The 27,417-nt window shown below is 45.9% G+C and overlaps 2 protein-coding genes across 6 annotated transcripts in view; both read right to left on the bottom strand.

The window, feature by feature from the left end:
- LOC150064754 (uncharacterized) overlaps positions 1-18,911 on the bottom strand; it is a 55,261-nt gene extending 36,350 nt beyond the window's left edge. For 3 of the 5 annotated variants that reach the window (XM_090329423.1, XM_090329424.1, XM_090329427.1), the window contains exons 1-2: positions 18,764-18,911; positions 18,139-18,444 (exon numbers count right to left, since the gene is read on the bottom strand). The gene's annotated coding sequence lies outside the window, so the exon portion shown is untranslated. Of the gene's footprint in view, positions 1-16,475; positions 16,538-18,138; positions 18,445-18,763 lie in introns of all 5 variants that reach the window. The other 2 variants (XM_090329425.1, XM_090329426.1) reach the window with 1 other exon arrangement.
- Positions 18,912-23,526: 4,615 nt separating this feature from the next.
- LOC150064753 (spermatogenesis-associated protein 31D1-like) lies at positions 23,527-26,780 on the bottom strand. The gene has a single exon (XM_090329014.1). It carries the CDS (start codon positions 26,725-26,727, stop codon positions 23,527-23,529), a length of 3,201 nt encoding a protein of 1,066 aa, XP_090185140.1. The 5' UTR covers positions 26,728-26,780.
- Between the last annotated feature and the right edge of the window lie 637 nt (positions 26,781-27,417).

The following is a 27,417-nucleotide window of genomic DNA, read 5'->3' as shown; positions in this document are numbered from 1 at the left end:
CTCAACCAGTGTCTCCTGTGCCTTCAGGCCCCCAGACGCCATCTCTTTTCGCCACCAGCTGCCAGAGTATAAAGTCCTGGACACTAGCACCTGGACTGCAGCAGATGATCTCAGCAAGAAGCCACACCTGTCCTGTTCCCTGCCACTGGTCAACATCTCCCACAAGATGGGGGTAGGGTATGGCAGCCGATCCATGTCCACTTGTCAGAAGTGGGGATTGCAGGGCCAATATGATTAAAAGGGGTGAGCCAGGGGTGGGGTGCTCAGACCCTGCTCTGCAGTGCTAAGATGTCTCCTGAAGGCCTTATTCATCTATCAGCAAGGGAAAGTAGAAACATGTTTCAGGAAAATCCCCAGCCAAAGGCCTATGTTTACTGAGAAACTGGAATGCTGAAGGAATAGTGAGGCACACACCTAGAGGAAAATGTAGAGGCTGAGGGCAAGCAGGGAACCATCCCCATCTCACATATGATGAGTCCTCCTGCTGCATATGAGAAATTCCCTGAAAGTTGCTTGACTGCACCCTTCCCACAATGTTGGCATAGAGCTTGTGTGCAGGTAGGCTAGGTCCCTTGTTTCATACTTCTCACAACCAAGGAGTCCTTCCAGACACACACGGACAGAGTACAAGCAGAGAGGACAGCTGTCAGTTTGGGCTGTGGATAGGATACTGCAAAAGATCCAGCCCAATGGGCAGTGACTCTGGGAAAGGAACCCAGGTGAGCAGACTATGCCTGATAACCAGAAGGCCTTCAATGAGGCAGTGGGAAAGAGTCTCTGGAAGGCTGCTTCTGGGGAACCAGGTGGGGTAACAGTGACAGCCCAGAGGAGTAAGGGGAGTACCTGAGTGCATCCACTTCCTCTAGGAACAACAGAAGCTTGGCTCCAAAGAGCTGGGCTGGGATTTCAGCATCTTCAGCTCCACCTCTAACTACCACAAAACACCAACTGATAGGAAACACCAACTGCTGGGAAACAGACTGTGCAGTGAGCAGAGACTTGGCTGAGAAGACCTGCTGAGAGCCAGAAGTCCAGGCCCAGGGCCTATCCCCCACAAAGTCTACAACAACTGTAGGCATTCTAGCTTGTGTACAAACAGCCCTTTCTCTTCCTGTATGCCATCTGCATGTCAGCCATGGAAGCACATGATCACCTGGGAATGCTAAAATTTACTTTCAGATCACTTCCAGACCCCGCACACAGCTTTGACAGCACTTGCCTTCTGCCTGGTCCAGCAAGTCAAACAACCATCAACATCCATCTGGATGAGCCAGGAAGTGGAATAGCAAATGACCACAGCTACCTACTAAGTATTTTTGTCCACTTGATGGAATTTCCAGCCACTCAAACCTGATACTACCATCCTTCCTATCTCAAGTACAGGGTACAGAGACTCTGTGCTTTCCGCTTGGACTTCTCTCAGTTCCTCTGGAAGGTAAGAAATCATTCCTGTCTGGTGAGCCCTGGAAAACTTCAGAGTTACCACTGTGACCACATACAGAATTAGGACACCTACACACAAGCTGGGAGAGGAGGGTTTTGCTATGTTGCTGATAGTGCTGGGACTGCATACTGTCCCAAGGTGATGATCCCACAAAACCTTACTTGGGTCAGGAACTGCTAGGAAAAGCCAAGATCTATAAAAGCCAAGTCCAAAGATATATTCAAATTATCCAGAGGAAAAATAAAACAGAAATAAGACATATCAGATACAAATCTTGTTAGTCAAATAGACCCATTGCCCCTAATGCTCCATTCTCAGGACCTTGCAGGCACCTTTCCCAGACAGTTCATCATTAGGCCCATTTGGTGCAGGCAGTAAAGAGAGCATTGGGCAGTTACAACCATATAAGGTAACAAGACTCCTGAAAGTGACCTTCAGTCTGGGCACCCGGGGACCCCTTACCAACATTTCCAAGGAGACTAGTGGCCCCTTTCTTTAGAAAGTCATTGCAGCTCAACAGCTGGTGCAACAACAGCTGGATTTAGGGTACATAACCCCTTTCAACTCTCCATGGAATTCTCCAATTTTTGTTGTAAAGAAAAAAATTAGGTAAATGGAGGCTCTAACAAGATTTAAGAAAAGTAAATGCAACTATGGAACTCATGGGGGCATTACAGCCTGTTGCCTTCCCCATGGTAACCCCAACGGATACTTACAAAATTATTATAGATTTAAAAGATTGCTTTTATACTATACCCCTGGCGCCTCAAGACTGTATGCGTTTTGCTTTCAGTATTCCTTTTATTAATTTCAAAGAACCCATGAAACGGTATCATTGGCTTGTGCTCCCACAAGGCATGGCAAATAGCCCAACTTTATGTCAAAGTTTTGTAGCCAGAGCTATTTCTTCTACCCGCACAAAATACTCTTCTGCTTATATTGTTCATTATATGGATGACATTTTGTCGGCTCATTCTAACCCTACTATTGTGCGACAAGATTTTGGGCAATTAAAACAAAAATCTGAGCCTTTTTGGCCTCATAATAGCAGCAGAAAAGTTTCAGGAATACCCCCCTTTTACATATTTGGGCCACACATTGGGCCCTCACTATTTTCAACTCAGAAAATATGCTTAAAAACCTCTCACTTGAGTAATTCTGCATTGTTTTCAACAATTTGGGGGGGGGGGATATAAACTGGCTGCGACCTTATTTGAAACTATCCACTGCAGAGTTAAAAACCCTCTTTGATCTCCTGAAGGGAGACACAGATCCTATGTCTTTGTGCCATTTGAATCCTGAAGCCAGGAAGGGTATTCTAATTGTAGAAGATGCACTTTCTCAGCAGCACATGAACTATTATTCATTACTCTGGGGAGCCTATATTTTATCTACTTCTCATTCCCCAATTGCTGTGTTATGGCAGAATGGTCCACTCTTGTGGCTCTCTTTGCCATCAACACCCAGCAAAGTGTTGGCTCCTTATTATGAATTGGTGGCCACTCTAGTGCACATGTACCGAGCGGACTCCTAGAAATATTTAGGCCAGGAACCTCATTTTATTTGTGTTCCATGTGATTTACAACAACAAGATTGGTTACTTGCCCATTGTGATTCTTGGGCCATTGCTTGGGCCAACTATATAGGAAAAAATTTGCATCACTACCCATCTAAAAACTTTTCCGATTTGCTGCATCCCATACATTTCTTTTTCCTTTCATAGTACGGGCCTTGCCTTTGCCTTCTGCCACCTTACTTTTTACAGATGGCTCCTCCAATGGAATGGCTGCTTTAACCATTAATGGAAAAACCCAGTCTTGGGCTACAGGTTTTTCCTCCGCCTAAGAGGTGGAATTACAGGCTGTTTTACAGGCACTTGTCCTATTACAAAGGGAGCCCTTTAACTTATACTCAGCCAATATGTAATGCGCGCTTTTCAAGTCATAGAAACTGTTCCTTTTATTGGAACTACTAACTACAACATTCAGACCCAATTCCACCAAGTACAGACTTTGCTTAGTTCCCGTAATCACCCCTGTTTTTTTTTTTTTTGCTTTGTTTGAGCTCACACTAACCTTCCTGCCCCCTAAGTGAGGGCAATGCAGTTACTGACTCTGCCATTGGAATATATTTAAGTCAGATTCAACTTGCAAAGCAGACATATGCCATCCATTATCAAAATAGTCCAGCGTTGCGCCATCAGTTTAAATTATCTTGAGAAGCAGCATGACAGAGAGTTAAAACTTGCTCCAACTGTGTGCCTTTCTCACCAGCTCCTCATATAGGTGTGAATCCATGGGGTCTGCTATCTAATCACATTTGACAGATGTATGTCCTTCATTTGGCCAGTTAAAACATGTTCATGTTACAGTAGACACCTATTCTGATCTTATCTTGGCCACCCTTCTTGCAGGGGAAGCTACTAAATATTGTATTTCTCACTGCCTTCGTTGCTTTGCTGTTATGGGGATTCCCTCACAAATTAAGACAGATAACAGCCCTAGTTATGCGGGCCACACATTTCGCTCCTTTTTGCCATTCTTACAACATCACTCATATCACAGGCATTCCTTATAACCAAGAGGGTCAGGGTATTATGGAGTGAGCTAACAGATTATTAAAACATCAGATTGCTAAAATTAAGACGGGGGAGTTGTATCCTGCTACCCCTGCAAATATACTTAATCATGCTTTGTTTGTTTTAAATGTTTAAAATTTGGACTCAAATAATTTATCTGCAGCACAATGATTCTGGGGGAAAAAAGAGCAACGTGCTTTTACTCTAGTAAAATGAAAGGATCTCCTAACCAGTGCTTGGCACAAACCCGATACAATTCTAACATGAAGTCGAGGGCATGTATCTGATTTTTCACAGAAGGAAATGACGCCCACTGGCTACCTGAATGCTGCGTTGGATTGTGGAGAGTAGCAATGGTCATACAAGCAGCAACTCACTGGGCCTATATCTCCGACTCGCCACTGGTGCATCCTGCAACGTGGGAGGGACCTAAGTTATTCGTACATGTCAACCTATCAGCATATAGGACTGCTCCAGATCCATTTATTCAGCATAGTCAAATGGCTACTAGATTGGTCAGGAGCCAATTCTATCCAACATTTCAATCCTGGACTGTGATGAATGAATGGTTGTCCTCAACATCAAGCATGGTTGCCACAGCCCTTAGTAATATGACCTGGTTCAGCTCCTCCTATCAGAAGAACATTCTCTTCCTTTTGACATTATTATATATAGACCTTTTAAATATCCATTGATTCTACACAGTTCAATATGACATGTGATAATTGTTCTTCTGAAAATTGTATGTATAGTGGATTAGCTACCTCTACCACCTTTTATTATGTTATCTTTGAATATGTCTGGACCCTGGTATGATCTTGGTTTTACAACAGTTAAAAGACCTAAAGCACTCTAGGAGGTTTATTGGATTAATAGTAGCAGGTATTCTAGTTTTTAGTTCCTTAGAGCCTACTGCTGTATCTGCTGTATCTGCTACTGTTGCCTTGATGCAGGAAAGACTTAAAGCATCATATGAGACAGTAATCCTCCTGGGGGAATGGGTTCACAAACTACAGACTCTTCAAAGAGTCCGTTGCCATGTTAGATTTGATTTTATTTGCGTTATATACAATGGATCCATTTATTCCTGGGATTGTACTGTGGCCCACCTAAACAGAATTTGGCATCATGCAAACTTATCTCTAGATTTCTTTCAGCTTCATAGACAAATCATTGGATTTGAACATGCACCATCACTTGACGTTGGGATGATACAGATCGCCAGAAAGCTGTTTGAACAGTCTCAGCACTATGTTCCTTTCTTGAACAACTTAAAAGGCTTGCTGATGGCCTTTGTTGGTCCGGGAATATTGGTTATAATTATTATTTGCCTACCTTGTGTGGTGGAGATCTTGCAAAATTCATTACTAAACTTTGCAGATCAACTCCATAAAATCAGGCTCCAGATAAATGAGTTTCCCCTGAGAGGAATCGCAGCCAGGGATGAGTACGAGGGGATGCTGCTCTGACCAACCTAAGACAGGGCCTTCAGCTTGATCTGAAGAAATTCTCCATGACGGGTAAGGCAGAGTTAGTGACCCACCCAACCTAAGACAGGGGGATTCAATTCTTTTAAAATAAAGATGGGAGAGATGTTGGGAGCCAAGAGCAGGGTCAGGCTGGCCCATGAATCTGCATCACTGAGTAGGATAACCACACAGAGAAATGAGCTGTCGTTTATGAAGCCTTGCCTATGAACGTTGAGCTATATCATCTGAGCAAGGAGTCAGCCCAGCAGGTCTGGCCAGCCAGGGGCAAATATTAGAGAGCCATCTAGGCTCTCAAGGAAGCCACAGGCGATGGCCAAGGCTGTGTCTAAGATCCCAGCAGTGCAGAGAGCATGCAGTTTGTGGTTCTTAGGGTGAAAAGACCACAAGAGGAGGAGCTGCCTGAGCAGCTTCAGCTCTAGCCCACCATGGCCCCAGTGCACTGCAAGGATCACAATCACTCACATCTGCCCTGCTGTGCCCCCACCGACTCTTCTTGAGATTCACACTAGTGCCCAAAAGGAAGAAATGGACAAGGGGCAGTGTAGACCAATGATGGTCAGGATAGGGTAACTTCTATTCTGTGAACAAGAATTAACACATGATCCCTCAGTGGCACATCCATGGCTATACCCAAAAGAGGTGACCATGGGATCCTGAAGGGAGATAGTCACTTTTAGGTCTGAGTGGAAGAAATGACTTCTTCCCTTGGCTCTCTCCACCTGCACTCTGGAAATACCTGCCCAGCACCTGTAACCCTGGCAACTGGCATGCCTGGGGGTAGTGGGAGGTCCCTACTGAAGTATTTCCCTATCCTCTGAGATCACATCCACTTTTGCTGTGTCTATACCCGCCCCTATATGATCTCTCACTTCCTGCCCTAAGCCCTCTTGCTTGCCCGACTTCATCTTGGGTGGCAGGAGTCTGCTCTTTCTTCATGCAATAAACCCTCTTCTCCTGAAATGCGTGGAGTTTCCTTTCCACAGACCTTACAATCACTCTCAAGGTCACTGTAGAACCACTCACTACACATAAGCACAGATGCGTTACAAGTGTCTGGAAAGACATGCACTGAAAACAGAAGGCTGCATGGACACACAGCAGTTTATGTGATACCAAGGAGTTGAACCTGAGTCTTCGTGCATGCTAGGCAAGTACTCTACCACTAGGCCAAACTCCTGGCTGGAAGTATTTTTTTTAATCCTTCCTAAGGAAAGGTGGAGAGAATGGCTTTACTCCCCTCACATTCTCTAGCGTGCTCCTAAATCAAGGAAACAAGAGAAGAGGCTGTCATTACTTTAAGTTCATTTTTTTCAGTGGTGCTAAAAAGTCTTCAAAAATACATCTATAATTAGATTTTAAGTCTAAAAAATCCTTCTCATGGGATAATCAGACTTCAAAAACCTCATTTTAGTTCTCAGATTTTAACAAGGACATTTATAAGTAAGCCCATTTCATTTTTAAAAGGGGGAGAAATGTAATTTTAACACAAAACATATTCAAGCTTCACCTTAGGACATAACAAACCTAATTTGGCAAGGGTTGTTAGTAAATGGAAAGGCTGCATAGAGTCACTCTCATTTTTGATAGAAACAAAAGCAAGTTTTACTGTACTGACTGCTGCTGGATAAAGAGGGACCTCATGTAGCCTTTTCAGAGCTGTGAGGTAGAACATCCTAAACCCCAGCCCTCAGCACTGAGCAATAGGGACCTGGAGAAGAGATGGTGGGCAAAGGAAAGCTCAAATCCTCCCCAGGAGAGCTCCGGAATGTCATCCAGAATCAACACACTCAGACATACAGGGAGCAGCCTCCTCATAGATACACATGCACCTGTGGCACCCCCTACCCTCTTACCTGGGTAAGACAAGCACTATGCAGCCAGCTCCAAGAGCCCACCCCTTCTACAAGAATGCTTTACTCTCAGAGGGCTTTCCCAGATTTAATCGGTCTTAATGAATCCTACTCTTGCTTCCTAGAACCACAGAACTGGGTTCATATGCCCTCATTTCTCAGCTCTGGAGCCCACCTACAAGGCTGTGGCATCATCCTCCTTCACAACTTTTTATTTCTCCAAGGGGAAGGGAAGTCCCAGGGCTTGAACTCTGGGCCTGATTACTCTCCCTGAGCCTTTAGGATGCTCAAGGCCAGCCAGTTCTCTAAGAATGGAGCCACAACTCTACTCCCAGCTTTTTTCGTAGTTAATTGGAGGTAAGAATCTCCCTGGCTTTCTTTTCTGATCAGGCTGGCTTTCGATGACAATCTTCAAATCTTAGTCTCCTGAGTAGCTAGATTTATAGATGTGAGCCACTGGAGCCTGCCTCATCCTTTACAGATCTTCATGACAGGACAATACTTCCAGGTCCCTAGAGCAGATCTTGACTTCTAGCATCAAGACTCTAGCCAGAGTAGGGGTTTCTCACAAACTTGAGCAGCTCACACTACTGGCTTGCTACTTAGTTAAAGGAGAGCAAGGCTCTTCTCTGGCTGAAATCATATCCCCAGCTCTCTGCTCAGAGTACTGTTACTCAGGTTTTGCCCCTCAAGCCACATGGATTCATCTGTTTATGAAAAATCAAGGTGGTTTATTTCTAGTAGTGGGGATGAAATCCAGAGTTTCCCCTACACCAGGCAAGTGCTCTTCCCCAGCCCAAGGACAGTTTCATTGGACATAAGCATGTCCATTCACACACCATGGACAACCATGCCCCTGTTTTGCCCCCAGTTGGCCTGGTGTTAGGTTGGTAAGCAAAGTCTTGCTTTCCCAGGGGAAACTCCACAGCCCCTTTCTGCCCTACTGTGACAGAAATTTTAAGGCCTCCCAGCCAACCGCAACATTACATGCATCCCATGATATCCAAGGTACCCCAATGCCTACTTACAAAAATACAAAAAGAAACCAAGCTGACTAAATGGATGAAACAAACAAGACAAAGTACATTTCAAGTCTAAGCATCAGCCACCCCTGCTGGAATATCTACAAGAATGCAGCCAGACTGCAAAAAAAAACAATACAAATGTCCAAACCAGAGAAACAACAGTGACTCTCTTATCTTCAGTTTTTTTCATGTCAATAATAATATAAAATCTGATTTACAGGAAACTACTATTAAAATCAAGGTGACACAACTTGTCTAGTCTAAAAGATGACTTCTTTCTACATTTTGGAATTGCGATTCCAATAAAAGGCACAATAATCCAGAGACTAGCAAGAAGGAAAAACCAGAGGTAGCAAATGGGAATACACAGAACTTTGCATCTGAATGTCTTCCACAGAGACACTTAAACAACTCCTATCAATTCAAAAGCAGACAAACAGCAGAACAATAACAACAGAAAGGTTAGCGTGACCTTCCCTCACTGTGGGAGGGCCATTTGCTATCACAGAACTGAAAAGGAGTTAATTGCCCCTCTTCTTCCTCACATAATGAGACATTTCCTCTCCAAATGATGAATGGTTCTTGCTCAGCTTGAAGCTTCCTGTGCCAAGAAGCAAACCCAGATCCAGGCCAGAGTTGGGCACTTTTCAAAAGCCTGAGAGGTCCAGGCTCCCCAAGGCCTATGACAAGTTTCAGGCTGGCCTGAAGTAGGATGGCTTAGTCAGGACCCTTCCTCTCCCTAATACAAACTAAGTCACTGCAGAAGTCTTTCTGTTCTTTCTCAGAGACACCTCTTCATGTGGGTGCACATCACCTCAATGAAACATGCCTGTTTTAAAGCTTCACCATCATTACATATGCATCCATGTAGTGAGAGCAGTTCTTACAATCCGGAAGATTCCCAGCTTGGACTGGAGGAACTTTGATTTCCTGTTACTCTATGTCAGTGTCACCTTTTAGCAACACTTTAGGTAAATAGAATCACAAACAGCATGAATAAAAGCCTGGCCTCTCACCATGAGTTGCTCATATGTCAGCTCCTCAGTGCTCTGTGTTACTCCCTGGTGTTGATGGACCACGCTCACACAACCCGTCACCTGCTGATACACACCTGAAGACTCTACTTTTTGCCTGATGCTACAAGTCCTCAAGAGGCCATATTGTAGCCTGGGTAAATATCCAGGACCAAATTTGCTAGGTTATTTATTTATTTATTTGCTAGTCCTGGTGCTTGAATTCAAGGCCAGGGCACTGTTCTTGGGATTTCTCAAGGCTACCACTCTACCACTTGAGCCACAACACCACTTCTAGCTTTTTATGTGTATGTGGTACCTGGGAATTGAGCCTAGGGCTTCGTGCATGCTAGGCAAGCACTCTACCACTAGGCTCGGCTACTGGCCCTGCTAGGTTACATTCTAAGGCATAAAAAACTGCCCAACTACTTCCAGAGTGACTATCTGAACCATTTTCTATGCTCAAGAGCAACACACATGTCCTATATTGTTTTATGCCAACAGTAAGATGATCACTCATTAGTGGTATCAGTCTATGCCAGTTGGTACCTCGGCATTGGTTGGGGCTGTGCCACAACCTAGCAGAAGTGAACCTGCTCAATTCCTAGCAGCTGGGTGGCAAAGACAGAGAGGGAAGAGAGCCCAAGTAACTCCTTCATGGAACACCCCAATAACATAACATCCTTCCACCAAGCCCTACATCTCAAGGATCCTACTCCCTCCCACTAGCACCACGAGTCTTTGTGGGGTACTCATCCCAGTCTAGCACTCTAATCTTAACATGTGACTCCCTATGACTACTGATGCTCAGGGGTTTTTGTGTCCTTATTTAACAATCATATATCACATTTCATAAAACAACTGTTCAAAAAAGGATTTTGTCCTTTGTTGGTTGTGCTAGGGCTCAATGCCTGGACTATGTAACATACTGAGTAGATGCTCCATCCACCACTGAGCCCCATCTTCTGCCTTTTCTAATCTGGCTTCAGCAAGTACTGAAGTCCTGAGTTCAATCCTCAATACTAGGGGAAAGAAATCCTTAGACAGATTTGGTATATGTCTTCAGCCAGATAGGTCTATAGATCTATGTTTCTGTCCTTTTATTGGGTCTATTTGGAAGCAAACTAAGTCTAATGCATCTTATTTTTTCCCAAGTGTAATTAATTCATGCTCTGTGTGTCCTTCTTGACAGACACCAGCTTTCAGAGTTCTGGCTTCTCTCTAAAGGCCCACATGGCAATGAAGCTCTTTCGGTGTAGAGGCCACATGTTAGGTTCATCCCAGTGTCATGCCTTGTACCACCATTTGAAGTGATCATCTTTCTCTCAGAAAATTATCACAACACTTTTGACTTTTTAAAAGTCAGTGGGCCTGGGAGCATAGCCTGGTAGTAGAGTACTTGGTTAGTATGTCCAATGCCCTGGGTTCAATTCCTTGGTATCACTTATACAGAAAATGCCAAAACTGGTGCCATGGCTCAAGTGGTAGCATGTTAGCCTTTTGAAACCTCAAGGACAGTCCCAGCTGGACCCTGAGAACAAACCCCAGGGCTGGCAAAAAATTTAAAAAAATTAAAAATCAATGAGAGCCAAGAGTTTACCCTAGTTGTAGAGTGCTTGCCTTGTATGCACAAAGACCAGGGTTTGATTTCTTGGTACCGCATAGATATAAAAAAATCCAGAAGTGGCACTGTAGCACAAGTGGTAGAGCTCTAGCCTTAAGAAAGCCCGAAGACAGTGCTTAGGACCTAAGTTCAAGCCCCAGGATTGGCAAACAATCAATGAACACTATATTCTTCAATTACTTCTGAACTTTCCATTGTGTTCTATTCATTTACCTATCATTGTCCCAAGCACATGGCAACATTTCTTGAACTTGATCCTTTTCAAAATTACCCTGCCCATTCCTGATCCTGTATACAAGGATAGAAAATTCAGAAATTAGTTTGGTGATTCCTACCCCGAAATCCTGCTAGGACATGGTTAAACAAACTACCACCCTGGTAACACTGGACATTCACTGCATGAATGTGGTGTCTTGTGATAATGTGAGGCAGACCTGGTCTGTGTGCAGCTGCTAGTATTCTTGAGACCCCTAGTGATGATGTTTGATGCGTGTTGCTGAGCTGGCTGATGAGTGGTAGCACATGGATTAGGGGGCTCGTCCCCAGAAAGCCAAAGCCTGGATCAAAAGGCTGGGGCTTTTCAACTGGAAAAACAGAGTCTACGGCAGTGCTTATCACCAGTGGCCAATCACGTAGCTGCTCAGGCCTACATGATGAACCTACCATGAAAACCAAAAACCATGGGGTTCACAGCACTCAGACAGTGCTCTGAGATAAGGGAGAGCACTGACAAAGGAGGTGCCATTCACCAAAGCAGTTTATGAATATGTTCCATTTTGATCAATGTCACTCCTTCCAACATTCTTACCCACCCTGTCCAGCCCACCCAATCCCTCTTCCCTTACCATTTTAGGTTATGTATTGGGGTTTTTTCCATGTAACAAAAAGTTTCCATGTACAATGCATCTCCATGTGTCACTACTTCAATATCTTCATCCTCTTTCAATCCACCCTCTTCCGCTGTATTTCTCAATTCTGTGGTATATACACTGAATTCCTCCCTGCATTCTCTCTATATATTAACCAAAGTAAGCCAACTCTGAGAAACTTAAGTTGCATAGTTTCTCTCATTTTGGTAGTTAGAATGTGCCTAGAAATCTACAAATAAACACACTGGGCAGTAAGCTAGAGATTTCAAATGAACAAACTGAAGTGTAATAGACTCTATAGAGAGCACAGATAGCATAATTCTTTAAAAAGACTAAGTCAAAGCCAACAAAATAAGTACCAGCAAATAGGTACTTGCAAAAGGGGAGGATGCAGCCAAGGAGAGAAGGGTATTTCATGGGTTTGATCCAATTGCAAGCTAGATGTTCTTTAAGCACTTCACCATGTACACACTATCTATATGTAAACACACTATCTATATGTAAATACAATCTATTTTTGTCCAGTGTCCCTGGTCCCTGTGACTTCATTAACCCTGTTCATTAGTGCTAATAGATTTTACTGATACCAGGGAAGTTCCTACATAATTACGTAGTCTCTAAATAGAGATAGTTTTACCTCTTTCTCTGGTCTGACATAACCTTCTTTCCCTTACCAGACTGCACAAGTTAGGATCAGTACAGCTTTGTTACATCCTCAGTATCAGGGCAGCAGTGAATCAGTACTATAGTCAATACCTGTAGTTCACTATGTAAGAGTCTGAAATCTAAGGACTGCAGGTTGAAACCAGCCCCTTATTAAAATCTGTGAGGTTCTTATTTCCAATTAACTGCAAAAAAAGGTCAGAAGTAGAGTTCAAGTGTCACCAGCTTTGAGAAAAAAAAGGGACAGTGCCCAAGCACTGAGTTCAGTTGTAAGTACTGGAATCGATTGGATAAGCAATTAATATGCAGTTGTCCAATGGAATTTCCCTCCTTTCCATGTGCTGAGTTTTCGATCATAAAAGAGTGGCATTTTGTTAAAGCTGTGAGATATGTGCAGGTCTCTGCCTTATTCTACTAACGTAGCTAATTTTCTCCAGAACAGCACCTGTATTCCTGGATGAACCGCAATGGCTCATTTTTCCTACAGGCCTGCCTCCACTCTTCCTCCAGATCCCCACAAACCCTGTGTGGTTAATACTATCTATGTGCATACTTTCTATACTTATCACTCACAAGACAAAGCAACCTAATCCGTCTGGCTTTCTCAGACATCAGAAACCCAAATTGTGAAGATGACCAGTGTCACACTTTGGGAAATGGTGTTAGGTCAGAGTGCCATTCCCAATCTAGAGCTCAGAACACACAGCATCTGGGAATCTCAGGAAAGACAGAGCCTTGCCCACAGAGAAGAGCCACACTTACTTCAAGGATCCTCACAATCTTGTCATCCAGACCTCTGGAGTTAGCTCCAAGTCCCTTGTAGGAAAGCTGTGGCGCTGAAAAAGGCTTGAAAGGTGGCCATTAGGATTCCTAAGGAAGCCAGGTCTGTCAGGTGCTGGTGGCTCAGGCCTGTAATCCTAACTAGCTACTCAAAAGACTAACAGCTGAGGATCTTAGCCATAGGTCAATGCCAGCCTTGGCAAGAAAATCCAATTAATAACTGAAAACCAGAAGTGGCACTTAAGTGGTAGCTCTTGAGCAAAAGAGCTTAGGGGCAATGGCCAAGCCCGGAGTTCAGGCCCCAACCAACAACAAAAAAAGCCAGATCATAAAGGGAGCTGTGCCACCTAGTGGTGGCAATACCCCAGGCCCCACAATGCTGGATCAGACTACCAAAAATGAGGGCAAGACCTTAAAACACCAAATAAGTGACATTGTACTCAAAATGAATGGCAGTCATTTTGACAACTAAAGATAATACTTAAAAACTATGCAGAAAAAAATGAGCCAGGTTCCAGTGACTCAAACATGTAAATCTCACCTTCTTAAGAGGCTGAGATATCACAATTATGGTTCAAAGCCAGCCCAGGCAAGAAAGTCTGTGAGACTCTTATCTCCAATTTACCACCCAAAATGCTAAAACGAGTAATGTGGCTCAAGTGGTAGAGTGCCAGCCTTGAGTAAAAAAGTATAAGGGAGATTTCCCAAGCTCTACTACTGGTACACACACATACACATACACCATATAGCAGGCTCCCAGGTCACTCATGCAACTGCTTTGAGGCAACTTTAGGAACTAGCAATCACACATGTGAACTAGCAATCACACATGCCTGGGCATGACTTGCCAACGTTCTAATGTGCCACTTCTCCTGCAAGGACACAACCCACAGCAGAATGATAAACTCTTCCCTGCTCCTACAAGCCCTTCCACCCATTGCCAGCACCATGTTCAATCTCACTGAGCACAGGCTTACTCAGGACACTGAACTTGCACAGAAGGTTCCAACAGGTGCTCCCAAACTGCCAACCACCTACCCCCAAGAAAAGCAACAGAAGGAAAATCACATGCTTTTGCTCCAGACTCCATGGGGCTTCATTCCTAGGCCGGTATGGGAATCCTAAGCTCAAGCAGTCCTCCTGCCTCAACCTCCCAAGTAGCTGGGACTACAGAAATGCCACCTTAGAATGGAAACCTTTTTATTTCCCTGCCTGGTGCTGTGACAAGAAGCATGTAATGCATATGCCCTGCCTGTCCTCAAGCTCAAGATGATTCTGTTCAGACTCAATAGAGTAGGTTTGTTTTCAGTGTGTGAAGAACATAACATGGGAGTGGACCCCAAGTTTATTGATTCAAGCCTCACGAGACAATTAGGACATAGTAAGGCTGAACAAAGAGCCAGGCACACAGCACTGAGGCCTCCAAGATACTAGGCTCCCCACAGTGAGCTGCAAAGCTACAGTACAACAGGTAAGCCACAGGGGAATCTTCCCTAAACACAAGCCAATCTCCAAAGAGCTTGAAGAGACCAGGGCCACCACAAGGCTCACTCCCTTGGCCTCCCAGAAAGCCCACTCAGGCCTTGAGGCCCTTCCTTAGGACAGGATGTGACTTTGCCAGTTCTCACAGCAGGATCCAGGAACAATACTGTGTTCCTCTGCTTCTCTGCCACAGAAGCAGGGCAGCAACTGAGGGAGGCGGTGTCTCATCACCTGAGGGAACCCCATCATCTGGAGAAGGTCTCAATACCTTTCTTTTTGGTGCCAATACCAAAAGTTTTGCAAGTTCATTGGAGATAGAATCTCCCAGACTTTCTGTCCTGCTCAGCTTCTAAACACACTTGTATAGATGACGTGACTTCAGTCTCCTGAGGAGCTGGGAGGACAGGCAGGTGTTACTACAACCTAGCAGATATTTTCCTCAATGAAGATAATACAGCAGAGAAACTCCAGCTCCTCCCTACTGCTCAGTCCTGGAGGAGATACAGTCAGTCCTACTAAGGGCCTAGACCAGGGCAGAGGGGAGAATGTTAAGACATGATGTTGCACATGGCCTCCTAAGGACCAGCCATGCTTACAACAGGGTCCTTGGACATAGAAATAGTAGCAAAGAACACAAGAAGAAAGTGGAAGTTCCAGCTGGCTGTGGAAGCCTATGCTACTTTGGCCAGATCAACAGATCCTAGTACTTGACGCCCAGTGCTATGGGCAGACACTGGGCACATCAGCATACCATCTATTCAACAGGGCTGGTCCAGATGGGCACACACGGCCTGTGCTCTTCCTAACAAGAAACACAGCTGAGAGGCTTCTCACCAGATTAACTGTGGCCCCCGTTGCAGAAGGGACACCTAGTTAACGCTCACAGAGAAGAGGAGGAAGCCCCAGCAACAGCCTGCTAGGACAGCCTCCACTAGCCTCAGTTCTACAGGTGGAGTTCAAATTCGAACCGGGACCTAGGCGGCACCCTGTGACCTCTCAAGGCAAAAAGAAAATGTAGCGGTATTGTCAAGAGATGGAGAACTGAAGCCAGTTCTGCCATGGGGAGGTAGTAGACAGTCTCAGTCCTGGCCTCCTTTACCAGAACAGCAGGAAAAAATAACCAGGAAGGTGGAAGTCTTAAATCCTGAGCACACACAACAAACTCCATGGACAGGAAAGATGGCTAAGGAGAACAGCCTTGTGCTGTGACACACACCAGCACTTAGGGGTGGGCCACTCCATCTACCTACCTGCTGTCAATCAATAACAGTCTGCTACTGGGCTCAGAGTGGGACAAGAATCCTCCATCATGACAAGATTCTTTAGTCCTAAGCTCAGTTTATTCCCACTGATTACCATTATTAAAAGGAATGAATATTCCCCAAAGTGATTACTTTCTCAGCATGCATCATCCTATAACAAACAGTACAGGACAGACAGTAGCTCACCTCTGCTGGGGCTTCAACAAGGATGTTACAACTTGAACAAGTTGAATAATTCAGCTCTATTCCCCTCCTGCTGTCAAAACACCATGATCAAAATGGGCAGTGTGGAACAAAGCTCCTGCCCCATTCAGAGAGAACACAAATGAGGAGGTGAGGATTCCTGGCAGAGGGGGACTGCCAAAGGGGTGAGGTGAGGGCAGCCCCCCACCCACCTTAAGTGTAAGCCCATGGTCTGGTCCAATCTCTCCCCTCTCTATAGCTTCACCAGCAGCTTCTGAAAACACAAGAACAGCTATGGACCCCTTACCACAGACAAAACAATTATTATATTAGACTGACCATGACAATGCCAAGTCCCTTGACATTGAGTGCTGACAATGGAATGCTCTAAGCAGTTTTGTTGGTCTGAGCTGCTGAAATACTGAAGCCTTCTTCAGTCTCACTCCTTCCTGGACTCACAGACTCAAGTACAAATCACAGGGAAACCATGGCACGATGGTCCTGTAGCACACTATGCCCACAGTGCAGACCCAGCCCTGAGCCTTGAACATCCATTGCTCTTCATCCTGCATCTATCTGACAGGATGCCAAGTCCCATACAGATGGATTTAAGGCACAGACAGATTTAATGCCATAGCAAAATTTCTCACAACCCCAGGGCAGCCTAGGACCAGCCAGAGCATTAGGCCCACACTTGCCCACATGCTTCACATTGCCACTCATACTCCAGCTACTCCTCACTGCTTCTCTGGAATGGAAGTAGGCCATGAAGACCATGCGCACTGGATCAGCCTCCCATCACTCCCGAGGTGCCCAGCACAGGCCTGAGTTCCGTGCTTCTTAAATTTATGGTGCCTTCGATGGGCCAGCAGGTACAGGGTAGGTAAAGCCAGTGCTCTTACATCACTACATGGCAGATCTGATCTGAACACTTAGTGTGAGCAGATGCTGTTACTACTCCTCACTGTGCACACAGAACAGATGTCACACAGCCAGCAAGCATTCCTGCAGGACTTCAGACAATGACTTTAGAGCCCTAACCTTTTCTAATCAATTTCTAACCAAACAATATTATGGGTAGAGAAACAGAAAGGTACTTAGTGTGGAGCCATTTTGGCCACTGGTGAACCAGCTGTCTGTGAGGCACAGAAGGGTCAAAGGCTTTGTGGTAGACCCAAGTCTTCAGCTGTCCTGATAGACTCTTCACCATCCAAATGAGGGCAGCTCAGGAACTGGCAGTGGGGTGAGGACAGCTGACAAGGGCCAACATGGTGAACAGATACTAGCAACTTTCCAATGCTGCCAGCATGGGCACCAGGCAAGTGCCAGTAGAGGCTGGAAGAAGAAACACAGTAGTCTACTACATCTCTCTCACAGATGCCATGTGCCTTTCTTTCCCTGAGTCAGGTCTCTGCTAATGGGAGGGCAACTGCACACATTCAGCAGCCTCAATAAATCCAGTCTTTTACTGCTGCACTTGAGAAATTCATAATGTGTTTCACTGGGCTAAACACTGGTATCAGTTTGGTTGTGATCCTTTTGGAAACCCCAGAGAGGATTCACCTTCTGCTTTCCAACAGTGTGAAGCACCTATATCCTTTGGCTCAAGGACCCTTCCCACTAGCACACAGTTAGCAGAGGCTGGAGCAGGCCTTCCTCCCCACCTCCCTGAAGCCATTGGCCCACCCAGACAACCCCGAATCATCCCTGGCCACAACCCAGCTCCCAGACAAACTCATACAGGAACACATTCCCACCAGCACAGCACCAGCCAAACTTCAGGTGAGCAGATTTTGAGTGTGACGAGATCACCAGGGTCACATGGGCAGGGCAGAAGGCAGCCCCACAGGTACAGCTCACCCACTTGACCCTTACCTCCTCACCAGAGATTCCTTCAGCTTCTCTCAGTGGTCCAGCTTCCTCTGTGAGGAGCCCATTGTTCTCCCTCATCAGGACTGGCCGTAGTCACTCCAACAGCCACATATTGAAAAGGAACCCAGTGACCCAAGATCAACTGGAGGCAGCTCAGCCACACCAGACTCCTCAACACAGTGAACATTCTTCTCCTGGCATCAGTTCAGCTCCCAGTTCACCCAGGACAGCTGCAGCAACTTGAACTTCATGTTCCTCATGACAAGTGTGTCTTGCTCCTTCATACAGGCACAGCTTCTGCTTCAGATCCTTTGGGAGACAGACACAGAGGACAAAGGACAGTATGCACTAGGAAACAGGAAAACTGCCTCTACTGGTAGAGAAGCCAGGAGGCTGAGATCTGAGAATTTGCAGAAAGTCAGAAGTGAAGGTGTGGCTCAAGTAATAGAACACTAGCCTTGAGCAAAATGCTAAGTAGAGCAAGAGGTTTCTGAGTTTTAAGCTTCCATATCTGCATGCACAAACATTGGATTTCCCTTGTCCACATGTGTCTGGAGACCCCGGTTTGGGCCCTTTGAGAGTTTTAAATAAAACCAGAAATCGCTGGTTACATGCGTGGATGTTTTACCAAGGACGTTTCTAGTAGTTTCTAGCACGGCTGGCTGTCCCAGGTCTCAGGTCTGGCGTGGGTGAGGACCTGCTACTCTAGGCTGCCTCCCTGTTGGTTCTAGAGCCCAGGGCAACTCTGGAAAGGTATCTGCGAAGACCTGGGCAAGAGGAAGGTTGGAAAGGGAGATGGATAGGGTCTGAGGGCGGCCCTGGAAGAGGGACCAGGAGGCAGCTGGAATCTTGGGGTAGCAGAGGCCGACCGCTAAGTGCATCTCAGGATGAGGGGCTGGATGGGGTCTTAGGGTGGCGTGGGGCTGGGGGCGGGAAGCCAGACAAGTTTCCAGGGAGCCCAGGGGAAGGGGCAGGAGGGCCGGCTGGGGTCTCCAGGCAATCCCGGACCAAGGGAAGAGGACCGGCCCCAATCACAGGACTGCCTGGGGCGAGAGAACAGAATCCTGCCTGGATCTCAAGGCAACTGGAGGCAAAAGGCCCCGGGCCGGAGCTTCTGGGGCCCAGCAGGCGAGTGCCGGGGACGCAACAGACCCCGCCAAGGGGCCCGGGCCCGGATCGGGCCTCGAGGAAACACCAGGCCAAGAGCCAAGAGCCGGGGTGGGAACTGCGGGGCAGCACCGGGCCAGAGACGGGATCGGGCCGGGGTCTCGGGGCGACAGGGGGCGCGCGGCCGCGGGCCGGGCCATGTCTCACGACTCCTCCGGACGAGGACCGAGGGCCGGCTGGGGTCCCGGGGCAGACCTGGAGGAGGGGCCGAGGGTTCGGTGAACGGTCCCTGGGAGCCTGGGATAAGGAACAGCGAGGTATCCTGGGGTGTGGAGGCAGAGGCAGCCCGGGGCCACAGTCACCTCAGCCTCCGCTCCCGAGCTCCGCGCCGCGGACTCCCTCCGCCCCGCCCCGCCCCGCCCCGCCCGGCCCCGCCCCGCCCCCCCGCCCGGCCCCGCCCCGCCCCGCCCGGCCCCGCCCCGCCCCGCCCGGCCCCGCCCACCGGGCTCACGATTCGCGCTTGCGCCCTGCGAGAACCAGAAGTAACCCATTACTGGCGTGGTGGCTTAGTCCGAGCGAGTTTCCAGCGGGAGCGGCGCGGGGTTGGGGGGTGGGGGGAACGGACAGGGTCGGGGGCAGCAGCCCGAGGCAAAGGGCCAAAGGCAGGCTGAGGTCTCTGGCAGCCCGGGAAGCGCGGCCCAGAGCCGGCCTGGGCCTCCGGGAGGAGGGAACGAGGCCCGTCCCGCATCTCCAGATAGCCCGGAGTGTCGGGACTGGCCGGGCAGAGCTGGAATCCGGACAGGGTTTGGAGGAACCCGGAGGAACCCAGAGACGGTAGTCTAGGAACATCCGGGAAGAAGGGCGATGGCCGGCTGGGGTCTCTGGCAGCTCCGGAGGAGGAAACGAGGGCCGGCCCCAATTTGGAACCTCCCACCGCGAAGGGCCAAGCGCTGTCTGGGTCGTGGCGCTGAGATCCGCATGGAGTGCCCGGGTCTAGGGGCGAGGGGCCTGAAGCCCGAGGAAAGCAGCCCGACGAGGGGGCGGTCGGGCGGGTCTCGGGGTTGCCTCCCCTGCGCCCATGTCCCTGGGCTCGGCCCAGTCCACCTGTCTCAGGATTCCCGTATCTGTTAAAGACAGGAACTTCTCACCCACCAAACTTCTGGGAGCTTCTCTTAGAGCCGCTGGCAGGCCGAGATCTGTTTTTCTTGATGCTAATCCTGGAGCTTGAACTCAGAGCCTGGGTCCATCCCTGAGCTTTTGTGCTCAAGGCTAGCACTCTCCCCTTGGAACAAAATTTTCCTAATTCTTTACCAGCCATCATTCCACTGGAGTTTATACCCTCTTGATTTTGATTACTTATATTTGGATGAGGATAAGGATCCACTTGGCACCTTTGGTCAAAAGTGCTATCAGTACACACAATGTGGTTTCCAATAAGACATCCAAATGCCAGGAAGACTTCTGAGAGTCCCTGTTCACCCTGCTTCCTAGCATTCACATGTGTGTTATTTCATTTCCTCCTCAGTGCGTCAAAAATTAATGTATTTGCTTACATATTTGGATTTAGATATCTAACCAGTTAGAGAAGGGAAAGGTGATGAGATGTTACTTGCATTTTCAGCAGGCAAACAATTGTGATTTTTGTCTTGCTATCAGCATTTCTGCTTTCCTGGATTTGATGAAACAAGCTGCTGCCACATTGGAGAATTTTACAAGAAAGACAGCAAGGCCTCCAACCAACTCTAGCCATTCGTTAGCAAGAAATTGAGAACCTCAGCTCAATAGGATGGAGGAACTAAATTCTGTCAGCAGCTACCCAGTGAACATTGGAAATGTATCACTTCTCTGGTCAAGCCTTCAGATGAGACACCAGACGGAGTCAACAGCTTGATTACAATCTTGGGAAGAATGTTGATGAGGAAACCCAAATTGACTATTCCTGGACTCCTGATCCACAAAAATTGTGAGTAGTTATTAAATGAGTAAGTTTATAGTTTCTATAACATGCCCTAAGTGATTATAAACTTTGTACGAAAAACTTCACAGCTGGCAGATAGAGCCCAAAATCTTCAAAGAGGGTAATATAGAATCTGACATCTCTGCACATGATGTCTTTGTATTGTCTTCACGTTGAGAAGGGCATCCCTGTACTTCTATCATGAAATGGTAGTGTCTTTCTGTAGAAAGTCCTTACTAGCTTCCAGAGGTTAGGTAAGAGGCTGATGGTAGATAGAATGACCAACACAAGGTCATTGTTTTTTATTCTTATTCTATTGCTATAGCTAACTTCCTCTATGTCTCTTTTGTTCTACAATTCTTCAAGGTACCCTGATGTGCAGTGAGACATAATTGTTGAGCTCAAAATATGAATAAGGGGAGGTCAAGATAAAGTAACATGAGATGTTTTTGGATGGCTTCTGTGCAGCTTCCACACCACCAATACCTATCCCTCACTCCACATACTTAACACATCACACACAGCACTTACCTGTGTAATATGTGAATCAAGAGTTGTTTTACTTTTGGGCCTCACAAGAGTAGTTGCCTTGCTCTGCTGATTCTCTACCACCTGAGCCACACCTTCAGCCCTTGTAAAATCAAGGGCCAATTATTTTTTTTTGCCAGTCTTGAGCTCAGGGCCTGAGCACTGTCCTTGGACTTTATCACTTGGGCCTTAGCACCATTTCCGGCTTTTTTTTAATGTATGTGGGACCGAGGAATCAAACCCAGGCCTTTGTGCATGCTGGGCAAGCACTCTACCACTAGGCCAAAGTCCCAGCATGGGCTAATTACTTTTGAGAGAGGATCTTGCCTTCTACTCAAGTAGGCACATCAACCACAACCTCCTTACTTTAGGCTTCCCATCATTGCTTGGGTCACAGATATATGCCACTGCTTCCAGCTTCCCTCTGTGGAGATGAAGTCTCTGGGACTTTTCTGCTTGGACTGGCCTAAACAATCCTCCTTATTGCTCACAATAAAATAGGTTGAGAAGGCAGGAACATACCACTGTTGCCAGCATGGGTTCTGCCTTGGCTAACCTCAAACCATAATTCCCTAATTTCAGCCTCCCAATAGCAAGGATTACAGGTGTAAACCACTAGTGACAGCTCAAATCTGGTTTTGTTTGTTTTTTAGGAATGAGAATGAGACAATTTCTAGGAAAACATTCTTATACCTGGCCACTTTCACAGTTCCATTCTTTGTACTGTTATAAAAAGAATAGTTGGAATAGGTGACATGAAACCCTTTCTCGCACACTTGTTCTTATGACTGATTTCAGGTTGGGCTAATGTCTAATCAATACCATAATTACAGTTCCAAGACTTCCTGGAGTCAGCAAGGGGAATTTGTGGCTCTATTGTAGAATAACTCATCTTACCTACAATTGTTTGTAGTTTGGAATATTGAGAAGTAGGTAAAAAGATGATCTGAGCCACATTCTTGATTTTTGGAAATGTGTGTCTGAACACTTGGAGTTATTTTTCTTTTCATGAAAAGTGTGTGTGTGTGTGCCCGTGTGCACGTGGGGGGTGTGTGTGCACACACTTGCGCTCAGGTGCACCCTGAGGCTAGAACTCAAGATCTGTGTATTATTCCTGAGCTATTCTTTTGCTCAAGGCTAGTATTCTACCACTTGAGCCACAGCTCCATTTCCAGCTGTTTTGATGGAAGATAAGAGTCTCATAGAGTTTCCTGGCTTGGGCTGGCTTTGAACCACAATCTTCAGATTTCAGCCTCCTGAGTAGCTAAGATTACCAGTGTGAGCCACCAGTGCCTAGCACAAAAAATTATTTTAGATGAAATATATCTGAAAATGGTGAAGTTAAAGATGTGGGATAAAGCTGAGAAAGCTATTGTCAGGCTCCTTAAACAGAATTGGCCATCTACTTTAGAAGTGAAATAAGACAAATCTCATTAACAGCTACTGTAATTCCTTCATTTCCCTGTGCATATATCCAGGATCCCCAAACCCTAGTGCAGACGACAGAGAAAGTAATTCTATTAAAAGAAACATTTATTCTTGATTTGCTATTAGAGTGGTTATTCCCATCACAGGATGTGTTATACTGAAGAAATTTTTAAACAGAAATTTGAGTTCCTTTATGAATGTTTTCCTTCTTGTAAATGCTGCAAAAGCACTTCTTTTCAAAGATGAATTAGCCTTCAAGGTGTTCAAAAATATGAGAGCATGTACAAATATCTGGCATGCTTGCTTGCAGGTAAAGCTTGGATAGGACTTTGGCATTTTTGAGGGTGCAGGGAGGAAGAAAGTTTCCGGACTCATAACTGTTCTCTGAAGGCTGTAATCTTTTGAGGAGGTCTGTTATTCTCATAGACCCATCCCACAGTTGAACAGTAACTCGGGCGAGGAGAGATAGCTTCTTGCTGTGAGTCCGAGGTAGAAGGTTGTTCTTTGTTGAGCTTTGTCCAGTCCTGCAATTCTTTCTCCTGACTCATCCCCATGTCCTGAGGTGCCTGTCTACATGCCAGTTTCTTCTCCAATAGCTTTCCAAGAGTTTCCATTAGCTCATGGGCTTCAGGAGGCCCACAACTCATAAAGAGAGCTTTATCTTTCTCAGATCTTTCCTCTCCTGTGCTTTTCTTCCTAAAATGAATCCACTGAAAAAATTGGCTTATTTTTTTTCTGAAGTTGCTTTCAGAAGGATTCTCTGCTTTCCTTTCCTGATCATCGTGGCTCTTACTTGTTGCTGTGGATATCTCTAACCCCGAGTCCTCCCTTATAAATTCTTCTTTTTTGGATTCTGGTGAGATCAGTCTTCTCTCAGGTAGTGTGTAACATTTGCCCTGGAACTTGGCATGCTTACCAGTGTCCCATTGCTCTGTATTGCGCCTTATGCCATCCAGGTAAGTATGCAGTTCCTGGAAAGCTTCCACGTCCCCACTGGAGATACTGTTGTCATAAGACAACGATGATTCAGAAGTAAGGCTGCCTGAAGGAAAGGACATGTCACTGGAAGAAGACTCATCCTGGTTATGTGACCCAGTATTCAACTTAAACTTTAGTGTAGGATCTTTCAGAATTGATAGGCTTATTGGGTCATATTCAGTGGTCAAGGTAGTTTCCACTTTACTTAAATGTGTATTTGTCATTTGTGTACTTCCCAACTGGTTGGGTTTTGTAAAATGTTCTAGATTCTCATGCACCATATTTTGTTTCTGAAGCACTCCTCTTCTGTGGTGAGAATTCCCATCCTCTGATGTATGCTCATCTCCATTTTGTCTCCTACACTTTGGGCTGTATCTGTTGGCTAATACAGTTTTTTTCTCATTAACTCTGTCTATATCGGATGTTGGAAAATGTTCTGAGATTTCCCCCATGCTTTTGTCCTGAAGCATTTTTTCTGTGTGGCTAAAACTTACCCTTTCATCTCTTGGATTAGGCCCAGCCACATCTTGCTTTGTGAACTGCCCTGGACTGTATCTACTTTCTAATTCACTTTTATTCAGATTCACTTTTTCTACGGTATTGTGTGTACAGAGCAAAAAAGTCTGATCTACAAGCTCATGCTCAATATTAGAAGGTAATCGTGTCAGGAGCCCATGTCCTTTCTGATCTACATGTAAGTTGGCAGAGAGAGAATGATACAAGATAGGGATTGAATTTGTTGTCCCTACCACATCTTCTTGAAAAGATGTAGCACTGCGTGCAAGGTGCCTGGAGGTTGAGAGGAAGTCAAATTGGGGAAGGGGCCATGTTTTTGCTTCTCTCAACATGTAGAATTTAATAGATTCAAGAACCTTGAGGGGAAGGCCCCACCTCTGACTCATCTGAAACCTTATAATATGGGCTTCTAGCATCTGTTGTGTTTTTTGATCAAGAAAGGGAAGTTCCAGTGTAGTAACAGAGCAGAAGCTTCTGCTTAATAGTGGTAGCAAATTTGTTTTTTCCATATGTGTATGAGAACTCCCAGAATGAGGTACCATATTGTCACCAACCAGCCACGAACGACACACCATCAAAGGAATCTGACCTACACTGATCTGCCAAAATTTTCTGATCACGTGCAGCCTAAGAATGCTTCTTATTTGAAGCTCATTCAAATTATTCCTTGGGAGCCTTAGTAATGTATTACCTGAACTATTCCTTGAATTATACACCCATTTATTTTGTCTCTCAGGTGCAGCTGTTGGACAGTTCAACACATCGTATTCTGAATCCATTGGTAAATTATTTAATGGGTATTTCCCTAAGATGTGTCCAAGATTCTGTGCTGTATCCCTTCTCAGCTGTGAGCTTGTAGCAACACTCTCATAGAAAGTTCCCAGTTGACTCACTTGACTCTTCCTTTGGTCATTGCAAATATGGCCGTGATACTCAAAGGGTTGCAAGGAAACAGGATTGCAATTGTGGTGAGCTATCTGTGTTGAATTGCATTGTGGTTCCATTAGTACCAAAGATCCTGGGCTGAGATAGGCCTGGAAGCACCAGGGTGGGATTAGCCTATTTGGCACATGGAGCTGCAGGTTCTGGGGTTCACAAAAATGGCCAGAAAAGGCAGACACTGGGACATAGGATTGTGGGGTTTGCCTCACACATTTTACATTGGAAGCTAGAGGGCAAATAGATTCTTGACGATTTTGGACCTCAGGAACTGAACCCCATGAACTATCTTGATGTTTCTGTACCATGTGACATTCCAGGTATTGATTTCCATGTAAGGTGACAGGGTTATTCCTGTTCTGTGGACTGTGGGAAGTATTTCCACAGGGTGGAGAATACAGTGGTATCGTGAGAAGAGGAGGGTTCACACAGGTATGGAAATGGGTCCGTGTAAAAGGTAGAGTCTGAGATTGTGTCATGGGTTGGGTATGCACATTGGCCAGAGGAAGAGGGATGGATTGAGGAAGTGGTGGTGGTCGTCTGCCCTGCATTTGGGCTACAGGATCTTTACAAATTTCATTGAATAAGATAAGATGAGGTTCTATTGAGCCACCTTCCCTAGACACCAAGAACGTAGCCACTATTGACTCACTGTGCAGAGATGGAAGACCCCAGAAAAGTTGACTGTCTTTCTGCTCTAAGTTCTTCCCCATGGTCTTCATATATAGGAGCTGCTGATGAATTCCTAAATGCTCTGTTTTGCCTTTCATGTCCCAGTCAGTTTGGGGGGCTATGGTATCCTGCTCACCAACAAGAGAATGCATAGAGTTCCATGAAGATGTCAATTGCTTTTCTGACCACTTTTGTTCAAAAACTGGTCTATCATCCTCCTTTCCTGCCTTTTCCAAAGTTTCAAAAATCGTTTTCTTCTTCTTTTGTCTCTTTAAAAGTTCCTGTATATTAAGGTCAAGAAAGGGAATATGTCTGTTCTCCACATGTGATGCATTAGAGTGTCTCCAGAAATAGGAATCCGGAGGATGGAAGGAAACATTTTCTTGCTGAAAATCACAGTGTGGCAATCTTGGGAGAAATGTGTTCTTGTTATGAGCCTGCCACCAAGAGAATTGAGAAATCTCCATGTTTTAATACTCTTTGCCTTTGATCGTTGGGACATAAAGAGGACATCAGCAGGACTACCTACCAGAAACAAAATGGCCTGTGGTTAGAGAATAGAATCTATTCTCTTGAGTGTGATGTGTTGAAGGATGAAGATGCGTGCAGTTAGCGAGGGAAACTTGGGATGAAGGAGAGGGCTAAGCTTTTGTGGTAGAGAGTTTGTTACCCAGTTGTGAGGATGAAAGAAATTCAACCAAACAGGAACGTGATCTGGTTAAGTGAGAGGATGGAAGGGCAAGTCGAGAAAGCTCAGGCAGAGAAGCTGGCATTAGGTGTGGAGGAGGGATTTCTGAGTAAGCAGATTGCAGAGGAGGTGATGACTGAGTCACAGGAGTATGTGAAGAGCTGTGGGAGCCAAAGGCAACAAAGAGGGCACATAATTTAGGAATGCCTGTGAAAGCAAATGACTGGCCCCAGCAGTTGCTTTTATTACATACCTTATGAATGGGATTGGCATGGTGTTGAAAGGTGGTATTTCTACACTGGCCTGGAGGGCTGAAAGAGAGAAAACACAAAGCTGTAGCCAAATGGAAGACATGGGAGCCTAGCAGAGTAAAGCCTGAGACCTTCTTTACTTTCTCCCATGTTCATTGTCTCTCAGTTTTCTATAATCTCTCTCCAGGAGCTTCCTTTTCCTAGACAAGTAGCACTGA

This window comes from Megascapheus bottae, chromosome 3 (genome assembly GCF_031878675.1).
Source record: "Megascapheus bottae isolate mThoBot1 chromosome 3, mThoBot2.hap1, whole genome shotgun sequence".
Classification (NCBI taxonomy): Eukaryota; Metazoa; Chordata; class Mammalia; order Rodentia; family Geomyidae; genus Megascapheus; species Megascapheus bottae.
Note: the sequence above shows the minus strand (reverse complement) of the source record. Positions and strands in the feature narration are given on the sequence as shown.